The following is a 17,966-nucleotide window of genomic DNA, read 5'->3' on the forward strand; positions in this document are numbered from 1 at the left end:
AGGTACCGCTGCCGCTACTGAACTACAACTACGTAACAGCCCAACCCAACCACCCGCCTGTGTCGACGTAACAGCCTGGAAATTCACAGTGGTTGTCCGTTCGCGGTCACTTCTTCCTGCTCAAATCACCACGCACCACATTGTCCCTCTTCACTGGTTGTCGTCCTCTACAAAGAACTGCTCCTGCGCTTCCAACCACGGCGCGTCTACTATGTTATAGCCCCAATCTGAACGGAACCTTCCAACCCTTCTCCCTTGTCGTCGCGTTGTCACTCATCGCTTGACGCTCAAGTGCCTGCGCCTGCGTGACAAACGCCTCACCTCACGCGACAACTATCTCTGGCGGTAGATAAGTACGCCTACAATATCGATCTGATCGAGCGCCATGTCCGCATCCGAAGTCATCAATTGGCTCGGCCTGAGCAAGACCTCTCCCGGAGTCAAGGTCACGACCCTACCATCGTCCTATTTCAAATTTCCTCCCTCGCCGGAACCGACAACAGTACCTCCTCCAACAAACAGTCCGAGCCTTGCGCACCCATTCACGATTCCTACCGATCTGTACAATGCGCTCCTTTCCCCAAACGTGCCTATCACCGTTGCTCTGGTCTACATGTCATTTGTTACTCTCGCAAACTCGGTCAACGTGAATCGCAAGTACAAACCATGGGCGTTCAGCAGAACGAGACTTTTTAAGCTTCTGGTCATCCTGCACAATGCCTTTCTGGCACTATTCTCGGCATGGACTTTTGTCGGCATGGTCAATGCTATGCGCCTATCTTTGCCAATATGGGGTGAACAGTGGAAGTTGACAGACACAGTCGATGCCCTCTGCAAGCTACAGGGGCCTCGCGGTGCAGGAAATGCCGCAACATACAACGCTACTAGCAGTGCTTGGACAATGACAAACCGACTTTTACATCTCGCTGCCGATGGTCTTGGTCCTGAGCCCACTGATGTTGGCAGGCTGTGGAATGAAGGGCTGGCATTCTATGGCTGGATCTTCTATCTCTCTAAGTTCTACGAAATCATCGACACCTTCATCATCCTGGCAAAAGGTAAAAAGAGCAGCTTGTTGCAAACCTATCACCATGCCGGAGCTATTATATCCATGTGGGCAGGCATTCGATACATGTCATCACCCATCTGGGTGTTCGTACTCGTGAACTCTGCAGTCCACGCCATCATGGTTGGTCAACCCGCTACCTTACTTTCTCATAAAGCTAATTTGTGACAGTACACGTTCTATCTTTTCTCTACACTGGGAATTCGACTACCGAAGTGGCTCAAGCAGTCCTTGACCAGCCTCCAAATCATCCAATTTGGCTTCGGCGCTACATATGCCTTTTTGCATCTCTTTATTGCATATCAGATACCAGTCAGCGTTCCCTACATCTACCACCTGGGTAGCACGGCTTCGAAAGTGCTGTCGGATGTGCCATCTGAAGCTTCCAGTACCCTGTCCTCTGCAATAACCACGGCGTCTGCTAGTGTAGGAGCATGGCTTAAGAAGGCTGCTTTACGGGCCGCAGGCTACGAAGGTCTTGCGGAGAATGTCCTCAATGAACAAGGTCGTCCATTTGGAATTGATGCCGTGCACATTGCCGAAGAAGTTCTTGCCCGAGAAGAGACCAGATACCGGGATGAACTGCAGTGGGTCCACTGCTTGGACACAAGTGGTCAGGTCTTTGCCATCTTGCTCAATTGCCTGTACCTGGTGCCTTTGATCTGTCTCTTCGTGGAGTTCTTCGTCACTGCTTACTTGAAGCGCACAGAGAGAGGACAGCACAGTACAGCCAGCGAGAAGGCAAGCCTTGCCCGAAGAAGTCTTCAAGATGCATCCAAGGGAGTCTCCAGGAGATTAAGTGAGGCTATTGAAGAGATGCACCGCACATCTGAAGATATTGGAGATGACGCCGTGATCGTCGATGGCGATGAAGTGAAGCGAGAATTGGAAGAGGCTTTCGACCAAGCAAAGAGCGCAGTCCAGCAAGGATCAGAGAAGTTCAAGCAGTCTATACCGAGCGTTGACTCCGAGAAGCTGAAACAGCAAGTTCAGCAAGGATCAGAGAAGCTCAAGCAGTCCATACCAAGCGTTGACTCCGAGACGCTGAAACAGCAAGTTCAGCAAGATGTGGAGCAATTACGAAAGAATCTCCGGGACACCGTGGACAAGATCAAGGCTGCAGCGGCCAATAAGGTTGATGAAGAGCACAAGGAGTCAGTCATAGCCACAGCACGATCGGTCAAAAACACTACTACTGAAGTTGTCGAACAAGCGGTGGAAAACGTCAAGTCTGTGACGGAAACGGTCAAGAGAGGAGCTACAAATCTAACCAGCGAGGAAACGAAGCAAAACGTTAGATCAACTGCTGACAAGGCTGCGGTTAAGGCTGGTGACATCAAGAATGACGCTGTCGCAGCTACCAAGCGAACTACAGACCAAGTCTCGGAAACCGTCAAGGGAGCAACCGCAAATCTGACTAGCGAGGAAACGAAGCAACAGGTCAAGTCATCTACCAACAAGGTAGCCACAAAGGCTGCTGATGCGAAGGACGGCGCTGTCGCATCCGCCAAACGAGCGACAGACCAAGCTCCAGAATCAGCACCTGAAACAAGCAAGTCGGGAAAGGAGACTGCCGAGAAGCAAGTAGAGAAATCAAAACCAAAGGGGAAAAAGAGCGAAAAGACCCCAAACGGAAATGGCACCAGCGCCGCAGAGGCGTCTGGTCAACCGCAACCCAAGGGGAAGGCAGGGACTACCAAGGCGGAGAATGGCGAAGGAGTGAAGCAGGAGAAGAAGAAAGAAGACAGAATCATCGACGAGAGTCAGGCAGTCAGGGACCATGATCTCGATGCAAGTGGTGATGGCGGCGACAAAGCACACGAAGAAGCCAAATCGAGCGAAGTCAAACCAGGTACTTCTTTCGCCGATGCTGTCAAGGAAGATGAACCTCAGTCGAGCGAGGTCAAGCCGGGCGTTTCTTTCGCCGATGCCATAAAGGAGTGAGGGGCTTCTATCACAATGCCTGAACGCATAACGCAAACGACCTGCATAACCTGACTTTTCTGCACGAGAGCACTCTCAAACCCATGAGCTTGTCCGATCGACAGCCACCGTATGCCAAGGTGAATGGTCTCATCTCCCTCCGAAGGGGGCCCCGCCATTAGCGGCGATGGAGGATATTAGGTCAGTGGTCCGGATCCGTTAATTAGTTTGTTAACAAACTCGGTCAAAAGTCGTTTTACGACGGCTCAAAGATGCAGAAGATGCTGTGGAGGTGCGGAGGAAAGCAAGACGTGTCCTGAAGAGTCAGCGATTCTGTCATCCCTTGATAGGTAGTGCAAATACATAGATTATTCAGAATCTGCTACTGGTTCACTTTGCCAAAATCAGCCCAATCATAAGTGAGTGGGTGGTGGCCTTGATGGTCTCGACTACCTTGCACACGGCCGTGGTGACAGTGAAGTACTTGCTGGCCAGGAGAGAACGTGAGATCTGACGGCCCCCTCGCATAGGTAAATGTAAATCATCCCATTCAAACTGCCCCGTTCGATGCTCATGACCCATAGTCCAAGGCCGTGCCAGTGCCAGTGCCCAACCAGCAACGCCAGCAAGTCAGCTCTCATCGTATCGGAACTGAAGATTGGTGTATCAGTACAAAGAACCGGGTCTTGCGGAACCAAGACAACCTCGTAGCATGCCGCCACCTATTGACGACTTACCTGCTGCGGGACATATTTCAAGAGGTTCGGGGCGCCGGAATGGGCGGACCAGCCGCCATCGACGACGAGGGCTGTGCAGGTAGAACCATGAGGTTAGCTGAACGTGCAGCGTGGCCTGATTGTGGCGGGCTCAACACTCACCATGTCCTGTCATGTAGCTGGCGTCCTCGGAAGCCAGGAACAAGGCAGCACGGGCGACCTCCTTGGGGTCGCCGCCCCTTCCTTGCGGGATGCTTTCCTGGACGACATTGATCAGGTCGCCCAGGCCCTCGGTCATGGGCGTGGGCATGTATCCGGGACAGATGGCGTTGATGCGGACGTTGTCTCTGGCGTGGTCGATGGCCATGGTGCGCATGAGGTTGAGCAGGCCGGCCTTGGAGGCGGCGTAGCTGGCCATGCCGTACTCGCCGCCCAAGGCGGAGGTGCTGGCGGTGACGACGATGACGCCTTTGCCCTGCTTCTGCATCTGCGGGATCGCGATGCGCGCCAGGTAGAACAGCGAGCACAGGTTCGTGTTGATGATCTCCTGGAACTTGGCCAGGTCGTGGAACGGCACCGTGGTCATAGGCGTAGGCTGCGCGGCGTTGTGGAACAGGATGTCCAGTCGGCCGTACTTGTCGATGCATGTGCGGATCGCAGTCTCGCAGTCTTCGGGCTTGCCCACGTTTCCCTGAAAGAATGTCGCCTTCTCCTCGCCCAAGCGTCCCAGGATGCCCTTCTCGGCGAGGTCCATGACAAAGATCCGTGCTCCTTCGTCGATGAATTGTCGGCTGGCTTCGGCGCCCAGCCCTGATGAACCACCGGTCACGAGGACGATCTTGTCTTCGAAGCGTAGGCCTGACATACTGACGTGCGTCACCAGGTCGGCGAAAGTGTGACAGCGGTGTGGTCTCAGGGGAGGTGTATGGCCGTTATGGGCGGAGGATTGTTGGATGCCTTTGCTTGACTTGTCTCCCCCAGATGGCGATGGTCAGTCGGAACGGATACTCACGTACTCTTGGAGGAGCCGGGAATGGAAGAATGTATCAAGACGGTCGGTCAGTAAGTCAATCAGTCAGTGACAAGGTAGAAGTCACCCCTCAGACAGACTTGGCCGAGTAAAGGTGGAGGTGGAAGTGGAAGGGGAAGTGAATACGCAATGGACAACGTAGACCACGCCGGCCCAGGTCATGCATGCTGCGCTCCAGCGTCTCTGGCGCCGCATGCTATACACTGAAGACAAAGCGCAATTGGAGCCAGACCTATTGAAGGCCGGGTGGAATTCATATTTCGAGCAAACCGGACAGATACTGTGAGGGATGCTGTAGGAGGGTACAGGTGCCACGTATCACACAGACCCACAGAAGGACCGCCCACTGCCGAGATGGACAGCGTCGTAGATAGGGAATCATGAGACTAAGGTAGGCTAGAAGCCGATCTTGTATTCAGGGCAGGCGCAAGGCACTGGCCGGAGCAGGATGTTCAACAGGATGGTCGGTCAAGAGCAAGATGCGTGATGCACACGAGCCTGCAGGATCCAATGTCCAATCATCATTCCATTCAGCCTTGCTCCCAAGTCACGTGGCCCAGCTTCCGGCATTTCGGTTATTTCGGAGCACGAGGCTGACGGTCGCCGCACCTGCCTTGTTCGTTCGCGTCCCATTGACCGCCGAAAGCCGCAGGTTGACGAGATTCGAATAATGCGCACACGACTACAACTGTTCTGATCGACACACACAAACAGCTCCTCGGGCCTCCTCGTTCAGCGTACCCCGTGTGCGACCCCTCTCGACGCTCTCGGCCGCGTTGGCCTGCCATGTCCGCGTCACTGCCCGGCAGTCGCGACCTACCGGCCTCTCAGTATGACCTCTCGACCTACTGGGGTCGTGTCTTGCAAGCGGCACAGATAACAGATCCGAGGTGAGGAAGATTAAAGCAATGAATTGCATGAGCTTTTTGTTACCTGGATCACCCTGGACGGGCCACTACGACGCCAGTGGCCGCTGAAGGTACTGCACAATACCGCAGCGCAGGTTTACCAGCAAACGGACTTGAGACGCAGTCGACTGACTCATACTTGCTAGAACCTTGTTCGTCTCCAAGTCGGGCCTCGAACATGCCAAACAAGTCGTGACGGCGTACAAGACAGGGCAAACAAAGGAGGTGACACCGGAGTTATGGACGGCCAAAAAGATTGTGGATTCAACACTCCATCCAGGTACAACCACCAGCGGAGATGGCCACAGTCTAGGTTTGATGCTGACAGGCGCGCAGATACGGGAGAGCCAGTGTTTCTTCCCTTTCGCATGTCATGCTTCGTCATCTCCAACCTCGTGGTAACGGCAGGCATGCTGACTCCCAACCTCGGCGTACGAGACCCGTCCAAGAGCTTGTAGAACCCCAAACGCTAACGATACCATCCCAGACCCGAGGCACAGTCGCATGGCAGATAATTAACCAGTCGCTCAATGTGGCGATCAACAGTTCGAACGCCAACAAGTCGTCTCCGCTGTCCACAAAGATCATGATTGAAAGTTACCTCCTTGCAGTTTCCGCATCCTGCTCCGTCGCCGTGGGGCTCAATGCTATCGTTCCGCGGCTGAAGCGAGTGTCGCCCAACACGAAACTGATCCTAGGCCGGCTGGTGCCCTTTGCAGCTGTGGCGTCCGCCGGTGCGTTGAACGTTTTCCTCATGCGTGGCGAGGAGATTCGCCGCGGGATCGACATCTTCCCTGTGCAGTCCGAAGCAGAAAAGGCCGAGCGTGAGAAGACGGGTAAGGAGGTTGCCAGTCTGGGCAAGTCGCGGAAGGCAGCCATCCTGGCCGTGGGAGAGACAGCCATCTCGCGGGTCCTGAACGCGACCCCGATCATGGTCATTCCGCCGCTCGTCCTAGTTCGTCTGCAAAAGACAGAATGGTTGAAGCAGAGGCCAAGGATGGTGTTGCCGGTGAATCTGGGCCTCATTCTCACCACAAGTATCTTCGCGTTGCCCCTTGCATTGGCGGTGTTCCCACAGCGTCAGGCGGTTGGGGTGAGAAGCCTGGAAAAGGAGTTCTGGGGTCAAGGCGGAGAAGGCGACTTGGTGGAGTTTAATCGGGGAATATAACGAGGTCCGGCTCCATCTCCATCTCGTCCAACCCTCGTGAGTGAACGACGGCCAGAAGTGCCTACGTACTCATAGAAACACTGTTGTTAGACAAGGCTAGCTGCTATCTACTATTATCTGTCATCTGTACATTCGAATGCCCGGCCGAGCCTTGAGAAAGGAGTAGAACACAGCGGGGCGGCAAGCAGGAATGACAAGGCAGACCTAGCAAGGCAGAGTCAACGATTAACGTGGGCACCACAGGCAGTCCGAAAGGTGTACGGATACGTGTACGGAGTATCTGAACGGAGTAAGAATTAAGCCGGCCTGGGGCAAGTGAGTCAGAGTCAGCAATGGCCATGACATAGCAAGGGCGTGTTGAGCTCGGTTCTATGGCTTTGGCTTACAAAGGATGCGAAAAACAGCCAGTTTTAATACGTTAGAGGTAGTAAGGGAGCGATGTACTCCGTACCACCCGCTACGGACGTATCCGTACTTTGACGCCTCGGTGGAAATTGAGGCATGGACGATGATTAACTGATTACTATTCAAATTACTCTTCATCGTCTGTGCAGTGCGTCGCTACTAAGCCTAGTCCAGCTAGACTCGAGCACCATCTTGCTGTCGAGCCAGTCAGCCGTAGCTCCTTAAGTACTAATTACTACGAACTAGCCAGCAAGGACTAAGCAGGCATATTGGCATGACTCCTAAAAGACCTCTCTTGTTAACGGTCCCGGCGCCCAGTCGGCCTGCAAGGCTTTCCGACCAGGACCACGGGCACGAGGTTGCAGGCAGGACGAACTACTAAGAAGTACGGATAGTAGTACTAATACTACGTACGCACTTGCACTTACCTCCGAGGAAATCTTTGGCCCTCGCCGTTTTACACGCCCTTGCTATGACTAACTTTGCTAAAGCAGCCAGCGGTCTGCCAGTGGAGAGAGTATTACAGTCACAGGCACCCTCGTCTGGGGAGAGCCTCCTTCTTGAGAATTGAGACAAGCAGACAGCCACAGCTGTTGAGCGACGTCCACGTTGACCTCCTGGTTTGCTGTCGTTGGCTCACACTGATGACCTGACCTGACTTGGACTATACCCCATATCCAGGATCCTAGCATCCCTCGCAGCCCAGACTCCAGGCACACCTGATAGGTGATATCTCCACGGGGACGCCGTGTGAGCACCATCAGGCTTCCATCAGTGTCCTCGACCGCCGTTCCAGGACATCACCCATCCCAGGCTCGCTTACAGAGACCGGAGACCGTCTCCTGTCCTGGTGGCCACTGGCAGCTCCTTGTATTTATTAGCCACACCTCAACTTCCACTTTGCTCGCCAATTGAGCGTCAAGTTCAGTAATCAGCGCCCATCATGTCCCTCGCCATGTCACACTATGCAAAGCAGCAGTATGGCGACGGTACATACGCCTCCCTCCAGCCACTCTTGCAGGACCCCACCGGCCTCCTCGTGTCCTCGAGCGTCTCACTTCCGCCGGCTGTCGGTGGAGATCTGGACATACTCTCGGCCTCCCAATATCCACACGGCCTGACGCAGCCTTACGAGGAGGTCAACCGGATCCCTCGCAAGAGGAAGGCAACGTCTTCAGATGAGCTCTATGGTGGTCTTATGATCAGCGACGACTTCAGTGATGGTATCCGTCTGTCTACCGAAGAACAGGAGGTCCGTCCTACACCGCCGAGGAGGAGGAAACAGACCAAGCGAGCCTCGGTCAACGACACCGAGGACCCAATCGAGGCCGAGAGCAAGAAACACAGAGGACGGCCCAGGCTCGACACCCAAGATGAAACCGCTGCCGACCGTCGCCGGACTCAGATTCGCCTGGCACAGCGGGCGTACCGGCATCGAAAGGAAACCACCATTTCGGCATTAAAGCAGCAGGTGGCGGATCTTCAAAATACCATTGAAGAGATGAACAAGACATTCCTGACCCTACACGACAACCTGGTCAACGCCGGGGTCCTGGCATCCCACTACTCGATCGGCCGCCAACTCCAAGCCGCCACGGAACAGTTCGTCGCCCTGTCCAAGCTTGCCGCCCCGGAGTCGGACGACGAAGAGGAAAAGATTGCCAACCTTGACAAAGGCGAGTCCCAACAATCTTCCAGACCGGACAAGAATAACAGGCGGGCCAGCGTCCCACGCGCAAGGAAGTCGTCGTCTCAATCGCCAGCAAAGGCCGATGTAGCATCTGGTGATACCACCATTGACGCGCTCTCTAGTAGTGCCGGACCAGAACTGGAGGAGCTCCCTCTGGACGTCAGCAACAACATGAACAGCGACAAGTCCGACAACAAGACCGACAACAACGACAACAATAGCCTGGCGCTGCTTGATTTTTCGCAGCCGTGGTATACGGACAGCCTGGACAGTCTCAACCAGTCCGGCTTTGACAAATTAGATGGCCTCTTCGCCGTTCCCGAGCCCTTGTTGGTTGATGACGTGTTCGAACGATTCTCAGTCGGAAGACATTTGGCGTCGCCTGGCGTGTATACGTACAGCTTCCAAGAGACGACGTTTGCCCGCCGCCTGCATCGCATGTGCCTGGAGCGGGCGTTCCGAAACCTGACGAACCCCGACATCCAGCCGGATTGGTACAAGCACCGGTTCCGCTTCACCTTGTGCTTCACCAACCGCAAGCGCATCCTACAGCGGTTTCAGGAGATGCTGAAGCGCCGCGCCGGGGAGTCCCTGGAGAACTTTGACATACCTTTCTTCCACATCGGCGGCGCCGGCACGCACTACCCACGCCGCGACCACCACGGGAACCCCATCTACCCGCCAAACCTGCTGAGCCCAGCCGTGGTGTTCGGGCCGCAGCCGTATATCGAGGCCGAAACGCCGCGGGCGGAAAATTCTACACAGGACTTGCTTGAAAACATCGGGTACGGCGGCCAATGGTACGACTCGCACGATGTCGAGGAGTATCTCAAGACTATGGGTATCTACCTGGATGGCCACAGTTCCTTTGTCGAGGTTGACCCTTCCGTCCTCCGGCTTGTCAAGGCCGGCTCTATCAAGTCCACCACGGCGGCCACCGCCAGCGGCAGCTCGAGCCCGCTTGACGCCAGCATTCGCACCCCCTCGCCGCTCGTGGCCGGCATCGCAGACCCTTTCACGGACTCGGTTTCCACACACGAGTTCGACGACACGTACACTCGGCAAAGCACGCTGCTTTCCGACATGATGCCCCTGGTCGCCGACAGTGGTGCGCAATCTGGGGGTGTCATAAGTACTGGTGCTGGCGGTGCTGGCAGTGCTACAGTCAATCCACACAACCTCCCTAAACTGGCGTCCCAGTCATCCGATGCATGGGCACAATTCACCTCGCAGCCCGCGCCCACTTTATTCCAGGACATAGACCAGCACCAGCAGCAACCGAATTATCCGTCCCTCGTCACCTTCGACGTGGATCAGTTCCTCGAGAGGATGGTCGATGCAAGCGCGTGTCTCGGCCGCGCCCCGGGGTTCCGAAAGGAGACTATCGACAACTCCCTGATGCTGAGTCTGCAGGAGAGCTTTTGACTGTCGTCCTTCATTTCGTCTCATCGGATCGGTGGAACTGGTACGTCAACTCCACACGTCCTGGTGCTGTAGGCGTGCTAAGAGAGAGTGAGGGATTCAGGTCCAGTCGAGGAAAGCTGGACAGAATTTGGCTACATGAAATAAGGCGCCCGGCCGCTCCACCGTCATGCCTATCTTGTGTACTTATATATTGCCTACATACGTACATCCTTCCATCTTGAATATATCGAATCTCCATTCATGCGTTCGGTCGTGCAGTCGTGCGGTCGTGCGGTCGGTCGTTCGGTCGTTATGTATAGACAGGGAGATAGTGAGATTTGTACATATGATGTCTGCATATAATCAACAATTCGTATTCACACTACGCCTAATATCTCTTGGATGTATTACCTAATGTCTCTTAAATATTTTATGTTTCTATTTTAATCTTCAGTCCTCGCTAGTATATATAGAGTATTTTATTTATTTTATTTTCGGTTCCGGCTTTCCTTTCACCTCTTCGTTAGCTTCCGACCCTCTCTCTGTCAAAGGTTGAAATGTTCCCACGTTCGCTATCAAAGGGGTATAGGGGGAGCCCAGGCTATATAGTGTACTCCGTATAGTAGTATATAGTATATGGATACCTAAACCAGCCTTCTGGTCAAAAGAACAAGGCTTAGGGGCCGGGGATGCGCCTAAGTTTGACACTCTCTCCGTGTCCCCTAGCCTTATATAGCCTGAGCCTGTTTGTTGATCAATGTCCGTACGGGACTGGAACTCTAGTCGATGGAGATTAATATCCGTACGGGACTGGAATTCCAGTCGATAGAGATTACTACGGACTTAGAGTTTTTCTTATTAGTATTTTATTAGTCTTCACTTTCGTAGAATCTTGATAATTAATCGATCAGCGATTTCTATAATTCTTTTTAGTTCTCCGAGTTTTATGATCGATCGACTATATTTCTTGACCGTTTCTTGACCGTTTCTCGATTATTTCTCTACCGTTTCCTAATCGTTTCTTAACCGTTTCTTAACCCTTTCTTGCAAGTCCTACGGTTCTGATTGTCGACTAATCAGACCAGCTGGTGCCATCGCCAGCCATTATGGTACATGATCGTCCCACAAGGAGCAAGTATGGCATTTCGGTGTGGTGTTTCCCGTCCCGTGCGTGCAGAGGAGATACCTATTGATACTGGAATCTGGAATCTACCGTCGAGTTCGTGCCGAGTCGACGGCCAGGGCCAGGAGAGCTGACCTAGAGAGCTGAAGCCTGCGCTAAGGTACGTTCGTAACTCTCGAGATTGGTCATCCTCTATCAAACATCATGCCATAGGGCCATGCGAGCTCAAGTCGTTTCGAGCCAATGCGCCCCTAACGCAATACAATACAGACAGCTATGCGTGGTCCCAGATCCTGTTCCAGTTCCGTTCCAGCCGAGAGATCCCCTTTGGTTTTCCGTCTCGGCCTCGGTCTCGGCCAAAGACTAAATGAAGCCTGAACCGGTTCGCTCAATTCGCCCTAAACACCGACGCTCGCGCCCAAGTTCGCTCCAGCAGCAGCACCACCACCACCACCACCACCAGCAGTGGTAGAAGTAGTGGTAAAAGCAGTAGTACGTAGTAAAAAAACAAACACCAAGGCCGAGGTTCAACTCGCTCTTACACAGGCCAACATCCCTACCCTCGCGTCTGCGGTGGGCTTGTTGTTTCCTGTTCCCCGGTATTGCCAGCCAGTCCGGCCACACGTCGGCCCTGTACCTCAATCCGAAATGCGTCTCCTTCGTCGTCGTTCTTTGGCGCTCGACGGCCACAGATACTTGCGGCAGTTTTTCTCGCCGCAATAACACCGCACTAGTTCCTCGTCGCCTTCGCTGCCTCCTTGGGCTTCAGCTTCGGCCTCAGCGTCGCTGCCCTCACTACTGGCTGGTCTTGCCTGGTAATCGATGCGGATCTCCACGCCAGCTTTGATGTCCTTGATGGCGAAAATAGCCAGGTTATAGACCTTCTTATCGCCTTTATGTTGTTGGACGGCGATACATCGCACGTTAGGGTTGCAGCTGTGGTTGACAAAGCGCATGGCTGAGCCAAAGTATTTACCATCCACGTGGTACTGTTTGTCATTGATCGCCGCGAACCAGTCTAGTGAGTAGATGTAGCTCGAGTCGCCTTCGTCGGCCGTGTCCTCGCGGCGACGTAGTTCCGCCTCGGTGATGATTTCGCCCAGGTACCGCTGGATGAATTGACCCTTGTGAATATCCTGAGACGACCGAACGCCGAACCCACATTTGGCAGTCTGGAAGATCTCGAGTGGCACGGTGCGTCCCTTCGAGACTACCCGGTTCCAACAGTCGGCTCCGCAAGTACACAAATCGTTGCACTCGGCCACTGCAAACCGGTGTTTTCCCTCCGGGTTTAATTCCCGATCAATATATTCATTGGATAGAACAACAAGGCCGTCCGGTCGTCGGACGTAGGTGCGGACTTGCTCCTCATGTGTGCCCCTTCCCACCTCATCAGGGACAGTTTTGGTGAAGCACTCGCATGTCGATTGGTCACAGTCGGCACAGGAACAGCCGGTGTTCTTGCTTGGAGAGGCCATCTTAATGCCTTCTCGAATGATGTACTGATCAGTAAACTGGAATTTTCCATGCAGCCGTCTCTGATTGACGTCGTTGGCAAATGTCAGTGGAGGCGTAATGTTCTCCTCGAAGCGGCTTGTAAGGACTTGCCGGGCCGAGTCGGCAGGATGCACCATCTTGCCTAGATGCAGTCTCTGCAGGGAACTGATGAGAGGGTCTCCACAATTCAAATCAACTTCACTGCTCGGTGCTTTCTTCTTTTTCTTGGAAGCAACCTTCCGCATCCCCCGAACGTCTTCTTCAACACTGAACACAGGCGAAAAGCCCGTCTGTCCGCAAACACGATGAACCAGGTCTGGCTTCTCTATGGCAACACGAGCGCTCTGTTCAAGCTCTCGGAGCAAGTGTCGTCTTTCCACCTTGCGCTCCGATGGTGGGATTTGAACCTCGATGTTTGATCGAGGGCCTTGATGCCTGCTTGGAAACTGGCCGCCATGTTTCCCGGGAGACTCGGCAGCCCGAGAACCGAGTCGCAAAGGAACCTCCACAGAAACCACTTTCTGGGAGGAAGAAGATGGTCTGGTCAAGGACGGGGTCTCGGATCGGGCAGCCTCCCTAACTTTGGCGATCCTATCCGCCAATGGAGTTGCCGCCTTTGGTGACGGTCTATTTCGTGGGAGTGGAGATTGCTCATGTTTGAAGTCAAGAGCCGAGTCATCTCTGTGTGACACCAGTGACGCTGTATGGGGGTAGGAAATGCTCGACAGTCTCTTCCAAGGCGATGTTTTAACGCCATTCACGCCATCACGTGACGTTATGGAAGCCGCAGGCGGGCTTGATTGGACCGATGGCCGACCGGCAAAGGAGGGACCACGTGATCCGTTTGGGGCGGCCGCAGACCAGCCATTGCCGACCGGTGTGTCGGATTTTGGTCTTTTCGCAGGTGGGAGTGAATGAGAAGAGTCCTTTAGGTTAAGAGTCAGTTAGTTGTAAGACAAAGGGACAAAGGGACAACGAATACAGGTGTCGGTGTAGGTAAAATCCAAGTGAAAGGAAAACTCGTGTTGTAGGATATTCACCTCTTCGTCTGACGAGATTTCAATGATGGCTGGGCCAGGGGACGGCTAGAAGCAGGCTGCAGGTTAGCAGGCATCCTTCAATCCATAAGGTAATGTCTAGTGCAGCAGGAAGAAAGACGAAGCAAGACGAAGCATGGCCGAATACAACCGATTAGATCAGCCTTCGAGCAACGTCTGATGTGACAGGCTCGAGGCGCGACCCGCCACGTTTAAACGAAGCTGCTTTGACCCGTAAACAGGAATCATGTCTTTGCCCTCAAAATAAAGCGAGCAAAATTCCACTGATCTCAAGTAAAATGATTCTGTCAGATTGTCAACTTACAGTTTGTTTGCGTTTAAGCATTTAAATTAGAGGCTTAATCTGCTAATTTACGAACCATTCTATGGTGTGGTGGAAAGTTAAAGCGAGAAGGAGATCATTGTTGTGCTCAGCTGGAATTTAATCAATAAGGGAAAGGACGACTCGACTTGCGGAACGGAGAAGGTGCTTTCAACAATAAGAAAGTCCGAATTAGAACCAGCTGCCAAGCCGCTAGTTGTTTAAATATAGAGCCAGTACTATATATCCTTTACAATTTACAAGTATGTATATTTTATCTAGTAGTACCTATAAGGCTATAACCTGTTATTTAGTTTTATTCTTCTAGTTTTCTAGTAAAGTAAGTTATCTTTTATTCCTTACTACCAAAGTGGCCTAAAATTCAAGGTAAATGTTTACTAGAAAATTCTCTATAGATATGGTGAATTTTACTTGAAAAAGACGGCGCTCTTCATTATAGTCTTCAAGTTGTCAAAAACTTTACACATTTCTCGTCTTGCCATAGTTTATGCCATCTGCCAGAGGAGCAGAATTTCAATGGCTAGAGTGACCTGAAGAGTCAAGATGCTGGCCACATGAATTGGAGCTTGGGAACGGGCCATTGCGCGGTGGAGAACAGAATCCCCTTGTCCCGACTCACGAGCGGTGGCCACTACAGCACTGACTGGCCAGCGGTGCCTAGAGCCCACACACTACGGTATCAAAGTAGCGTTGGGGGCGCTTCCCGCGGGGTACTACAGGCAATCATCCGCCTATGGCCCTCGCCCCCTGAGCCTCTGTAACCACCGCGCAGCAGAAGCGCTAAGGCTTACGAGGCCCCTAAGCCACCAGGTATCTGCCCTATTATTAGGTACTTACAGTATTGCACTCCCTGAAAACAACAACACGTCCTCAGCGAACCCTGCCTAGTGCTGTGAAGGCGACTCTACTAGGTAGGTGCTAGGTATGCTTAGATCAGAGATCAAGAAGAACCTCCCCCCCTCCATCCTGGTATGTACATGTCACAAGTCGTGCATTCAACAGCCCCTTGGGCATTGTGGCCAGGCATCCAGGCCTTATCAAGAGTACATATCTTCGTCCTCATCATCATCATCAGGACTCGCCTTATCAAATCCCAAGCCTTCCTCGTCCTCCATTTCATCCTCTAACCCACCCACAAGATACTTTTCGCCCTTACCCTCCGTGGCATCTGCCACGACATTGCCGTCTTGCACCTCGCAGCCCACCAGCGAGCATTTGTTCCCGATCTTGGCCTTCTTGCCCACCACCGTGTTGGTCAAAACACATTTGTCACCGATCGTAACACCGTCCATGATCACGCACCCGGTGATCCTGGTGCCCGTCCCAATCGCCACCGACGCGCCGATCACACTGGACTTGATCACGCATTGAGTCGCAATTGTGCTGTTACTGTCAATAAGCGTGTCGGCACGGGAGATGGTGACGCGTGGCGCGATCGTCGTAGTTGCGTGGACCTTGGCGTGATGCGCGAACGGCGAAACCGGTGTTTTGGCGGCCAGCGATTCTTCTACCGAGGGCAGTTTCGCCAGGGATAGTGAAACAGAGAGGAGAAGCGGTGTCGTGTCGACTCGCCGCACGAGAGGCGCGGTCGGGGTCGAGGGAAGTATGTAAGACAGGATGGGAGGAACAAGAGGTACCGGCCCTGCTTCCTCCGCGGCTTCAGATCCTTCAGTTGGCGACAGGATGCTATCTTCTGCGTCGGCGTGGACTCTCGATGCAAGTCGGGTGATACGTGGCGTAGGCGACGACTCTGCCTGTGGCTGCGCGGTAATCTGTGTGCTGCTCAGCGAAAGCAAGTCGATTTCTTCCTCGATCGGCCGTTCATGGGAAGGAACAACACTCCGTTCTGCTGGAATCTTCTGTGAGAAAATCTTTCCGGCACCAAACCGGGCCCGGTAGCTAGGCTTGCGCCATTCAGCCTTCGCCCAGGTGCCCACAAGATCTTCGCTGACGGACTCAAAGTCCTCGTTCAGCTTTGCGAAATCCTTTACCCAGTAAGGCAGGAGGTAGATATGAGAATCCCGATATTTGGTCATGCACTTGATCGCACCGTGTTTCCGGAGAAGGGATTGTCGAATCTTCCATGATTTGTCCTCCTCACATTGATCCCAAAGCTCAGACATGGGCATCGTCCAGACCAGTTTCCGAAGAATTCCCTGAGATTGTGCAAACGCGGTCTTCGACAGTGGGATTTCATGTTCGGGGTCGAGTTTGGTAGTACACATAAAGTCGCATTCCTCGCCTTTGATGCTCTCTTCTCGGTCAAGAGTGTTGTACCAAATTGACAAGCCACCTCGTCGGCCTCGCCGCTCGCCTCCAAGGGCTAGAAGCTCGTTTCTCGATGTGTCATGATCTAAGACTGTGCTAACCCCAATACCCCCTGGTCCGCCTAACCTGGTAAGATACGTCTCGATGAAGGTCTCTCCAGAGACTGCACAGATGAGATCGCAGGGCAGTAGAAGAAAGTCGGACTTGATGGCTGCTTGCACCTCTGGTAATCTCAGTAGCTCTGCGGTCGGTGTCGTGAATTCCAGTTCTTCAGGAGCTAGTAGGTCGGGGGTTGGTGACGGCAGAGAAGTCAAGTACGGATTCTGTGCGAGGGCGGCAGCTATTGGGTCTTTCGACGTTGGGGGCGTGATGAGTGTGATATCTGTCACGCCCATTCGATAGCACCAATCAAGGACATACCAGACCATGGGCCGGTTAGCAACTTCCACCAAGGCCTTAGGAAACTCTGCTGGGACACTGGTGAAGGTGCTGAGTCCGATCCCGGGACCACATAGGATCAACGCCTGAAATCCTGACTGAGGCATCTTGGTCGTCCTTGAGCGAGGGATTCTTCGAAGGTCGAGAAAGGTGGCTCGGTCAGTTATAAAGCGGTGTCGTTGTGACTCATGCACCAGGGGAAAGTGGGCGAAAGCGAGATTACGCAAAGGCGAGGACGCCTGCTGCTCGGATCGCGTATCTGGGTCCTGTTCCCGATCGAAAGCGAGAGGACGGTACAAAGACGGCGGCACGGGCTGATATGGCGGTGTTGCTCCTAAGATCCCGACTCGTCCTCGAACTGTGGCGGAGAGGCGTAAAAACTGGATGCGCGGGTTGAGTGACTGCCGGCTGCGGGTCTCAGCAGCGCTACTGGTCTTCCGCTCCTGTTGAAGGTCGTTCGCGAGGGAATCAATGCCGTCAACGTCCTTTAGAAGACTAATAGGGTTTTCTGCCTCGGTCGGGGAGCGTGTCTGCATGTAGGTGAAGGATTGTGCTTCCATCCTGGCGAGAATTGCGGGTCTGACGAGGTTGATGTCAGGCTTGGCACCGGTTGGTAGAGGCGCAGGCGCAGGCGCAGGCGGCGGCGACGCAGTAAACGGCGGGAGAGCAACAACATCATGGTGCTCACTACTTCTTCTCTTTACCATTATTTGCAATAGTGTAGTAAAAAGGCATGATTCAGTTCCGTGTGTATTTGAGTCTTGTGCTCGTTCTGCCGTCTCATAATTTCGTGGCTTTTGCGCATTCCATTTGTTGCTAGCTCACGTAAAGCTAAGGTATTTAATTACCATATCAAGGGATCGGTACTGTGCAACTGTGCATGCGCCATTCCCCCCAGTGACCGACCAGTGACAGTACCCAATTCATCCCCCAGACAGCAAACAGGAGAT

General features: G+C 53.4%; 6 protein-coding genes across 6 annotated transcripts; 3 read left to right on the top strand and 3 right to left on the bottom strand.

Moving 5' to 3' along the window:
• Positions 1–385: 385 nt before the first annotated feature.
• On the top strand, positions 386–3,010 carry A1O3_01198 (uncharacterized protein; the record flags this gene model as incomplete). The annotated part of the gene is made up of 2 exons (XM_007731346.1): positions 386–1,189; positions 1,238–3,010. The coding sequence occupies 2 exons, from the start codon at positions 386–388 to the stop codon at positions 3,008–3,010; spliced, it is 2,577 nt and encodes an 858-aa protein (XP_007729536.1).
• Positions 3,011–3,711: 701 nt separating this feature from the next.
• Positions 3,712–4,570, bottom strand: A1O3_01199 (uncharacterized protein; the record flags this gene model as incomplete). The annotated part of the gene is made up of 2 exons (XM_007731347.1): positions 3,712–3,797; positions 3,868–4,570. The coding sequence occupies 2 exons, from the start codon at positions 4,568–4,570 to the stop codon at positions 3,712–3,714; spliced, it is 789 nt and encodes a 262-aa protein (XP_007729537.1).
• Positions 4,571–5,521: 951 nt separating this feature from the next.
• A1O3_01200 (uncharacterized protein) lies at positions 5,522–6,811 on the top strand (the record flags this gene model as incomplete). Its single annotated transcript, XM_007731348.1, has 4 exons — positions 5,522–5,625; positions 5,790–5,923; positions 5,980–6,074; positions 6,131–6,811. 4 exons carry the CDS (start codon positions 5,522–5,524, stop codon positions 6,809–6,811), a joined length of 1,014 nt encoding a protein of 337 aa, XP_007729538.1.
• Positions 6,812–8,159: 1,348 nt separating this feature from the next.
• A1O3_01201 (uncharacterized protein) lies at positions 8,160–10,331 on the top strand (the record flags this gene model as incomplete). The annotated part of the gene is made up of 1 exon (XM_007731349.1): positions 8,160–10,331. The coding sequence occupies one exon, from the start codon at positions 8,160–8,162 to the stop codon at positions 10,329–10,331; it is 2,172 nt and encodes a 723-aa protein (XP_007729539.1).
• A 1,740-nt stretch (positions 10,332–12,071) lies between these two features.
• Positions 12,072–13,175, bottom strand: A1O3_01202 (uncharacterized protein; the record flags this gene model as incomplete). The annotated part of the gene is made up of 1 exon (XM_007731350.1): positions 12,072–13,175. The coding sequence occupies one exon, from the start codon at positions 13,173–13,175 to the stop codon at positions 12,072–12,074; it is 1,104 nt and encodes a 367-aa protein (XP_007729540.1).
• Positions 13,176–15,347: 2,172 nt separating this feature from the next.
• On the bottom strand, positions 15,348–17,576 carry A1O3_01203 (uncharacterized protein; the record flags this gene model as incomplete). The annotated part of the gene is made up of 1 exon (XM_007731351.1): positions 15,348–17,576. The coding sequence occupies one exon, from the start codon at positions 17,574–17,576 to the stop codon at positions 15,348–15,350; it is 2,229 nt and encodes a 742-aa protein (XP_007729541.1).
• Between the last annotated feature and the right edge of the window lie 390 nt (positions 17,577–17,966).

Source organism: Capronia epimyces (assembly GCF_000585565.1).
Source record: "Capronia epimyces CBS 606.96 chromosome Unknown aczIQ-supercont1.1, whole genome shotgun sequence".
NCBI classification, from domain to species: domain Eukaryota; kingdom Fungi; phylum Ascomycota; class Eurotiomycetes; order Chaetothyriales; family Herpotrichiellaceae; genus Capronia; species Capronia epimyces.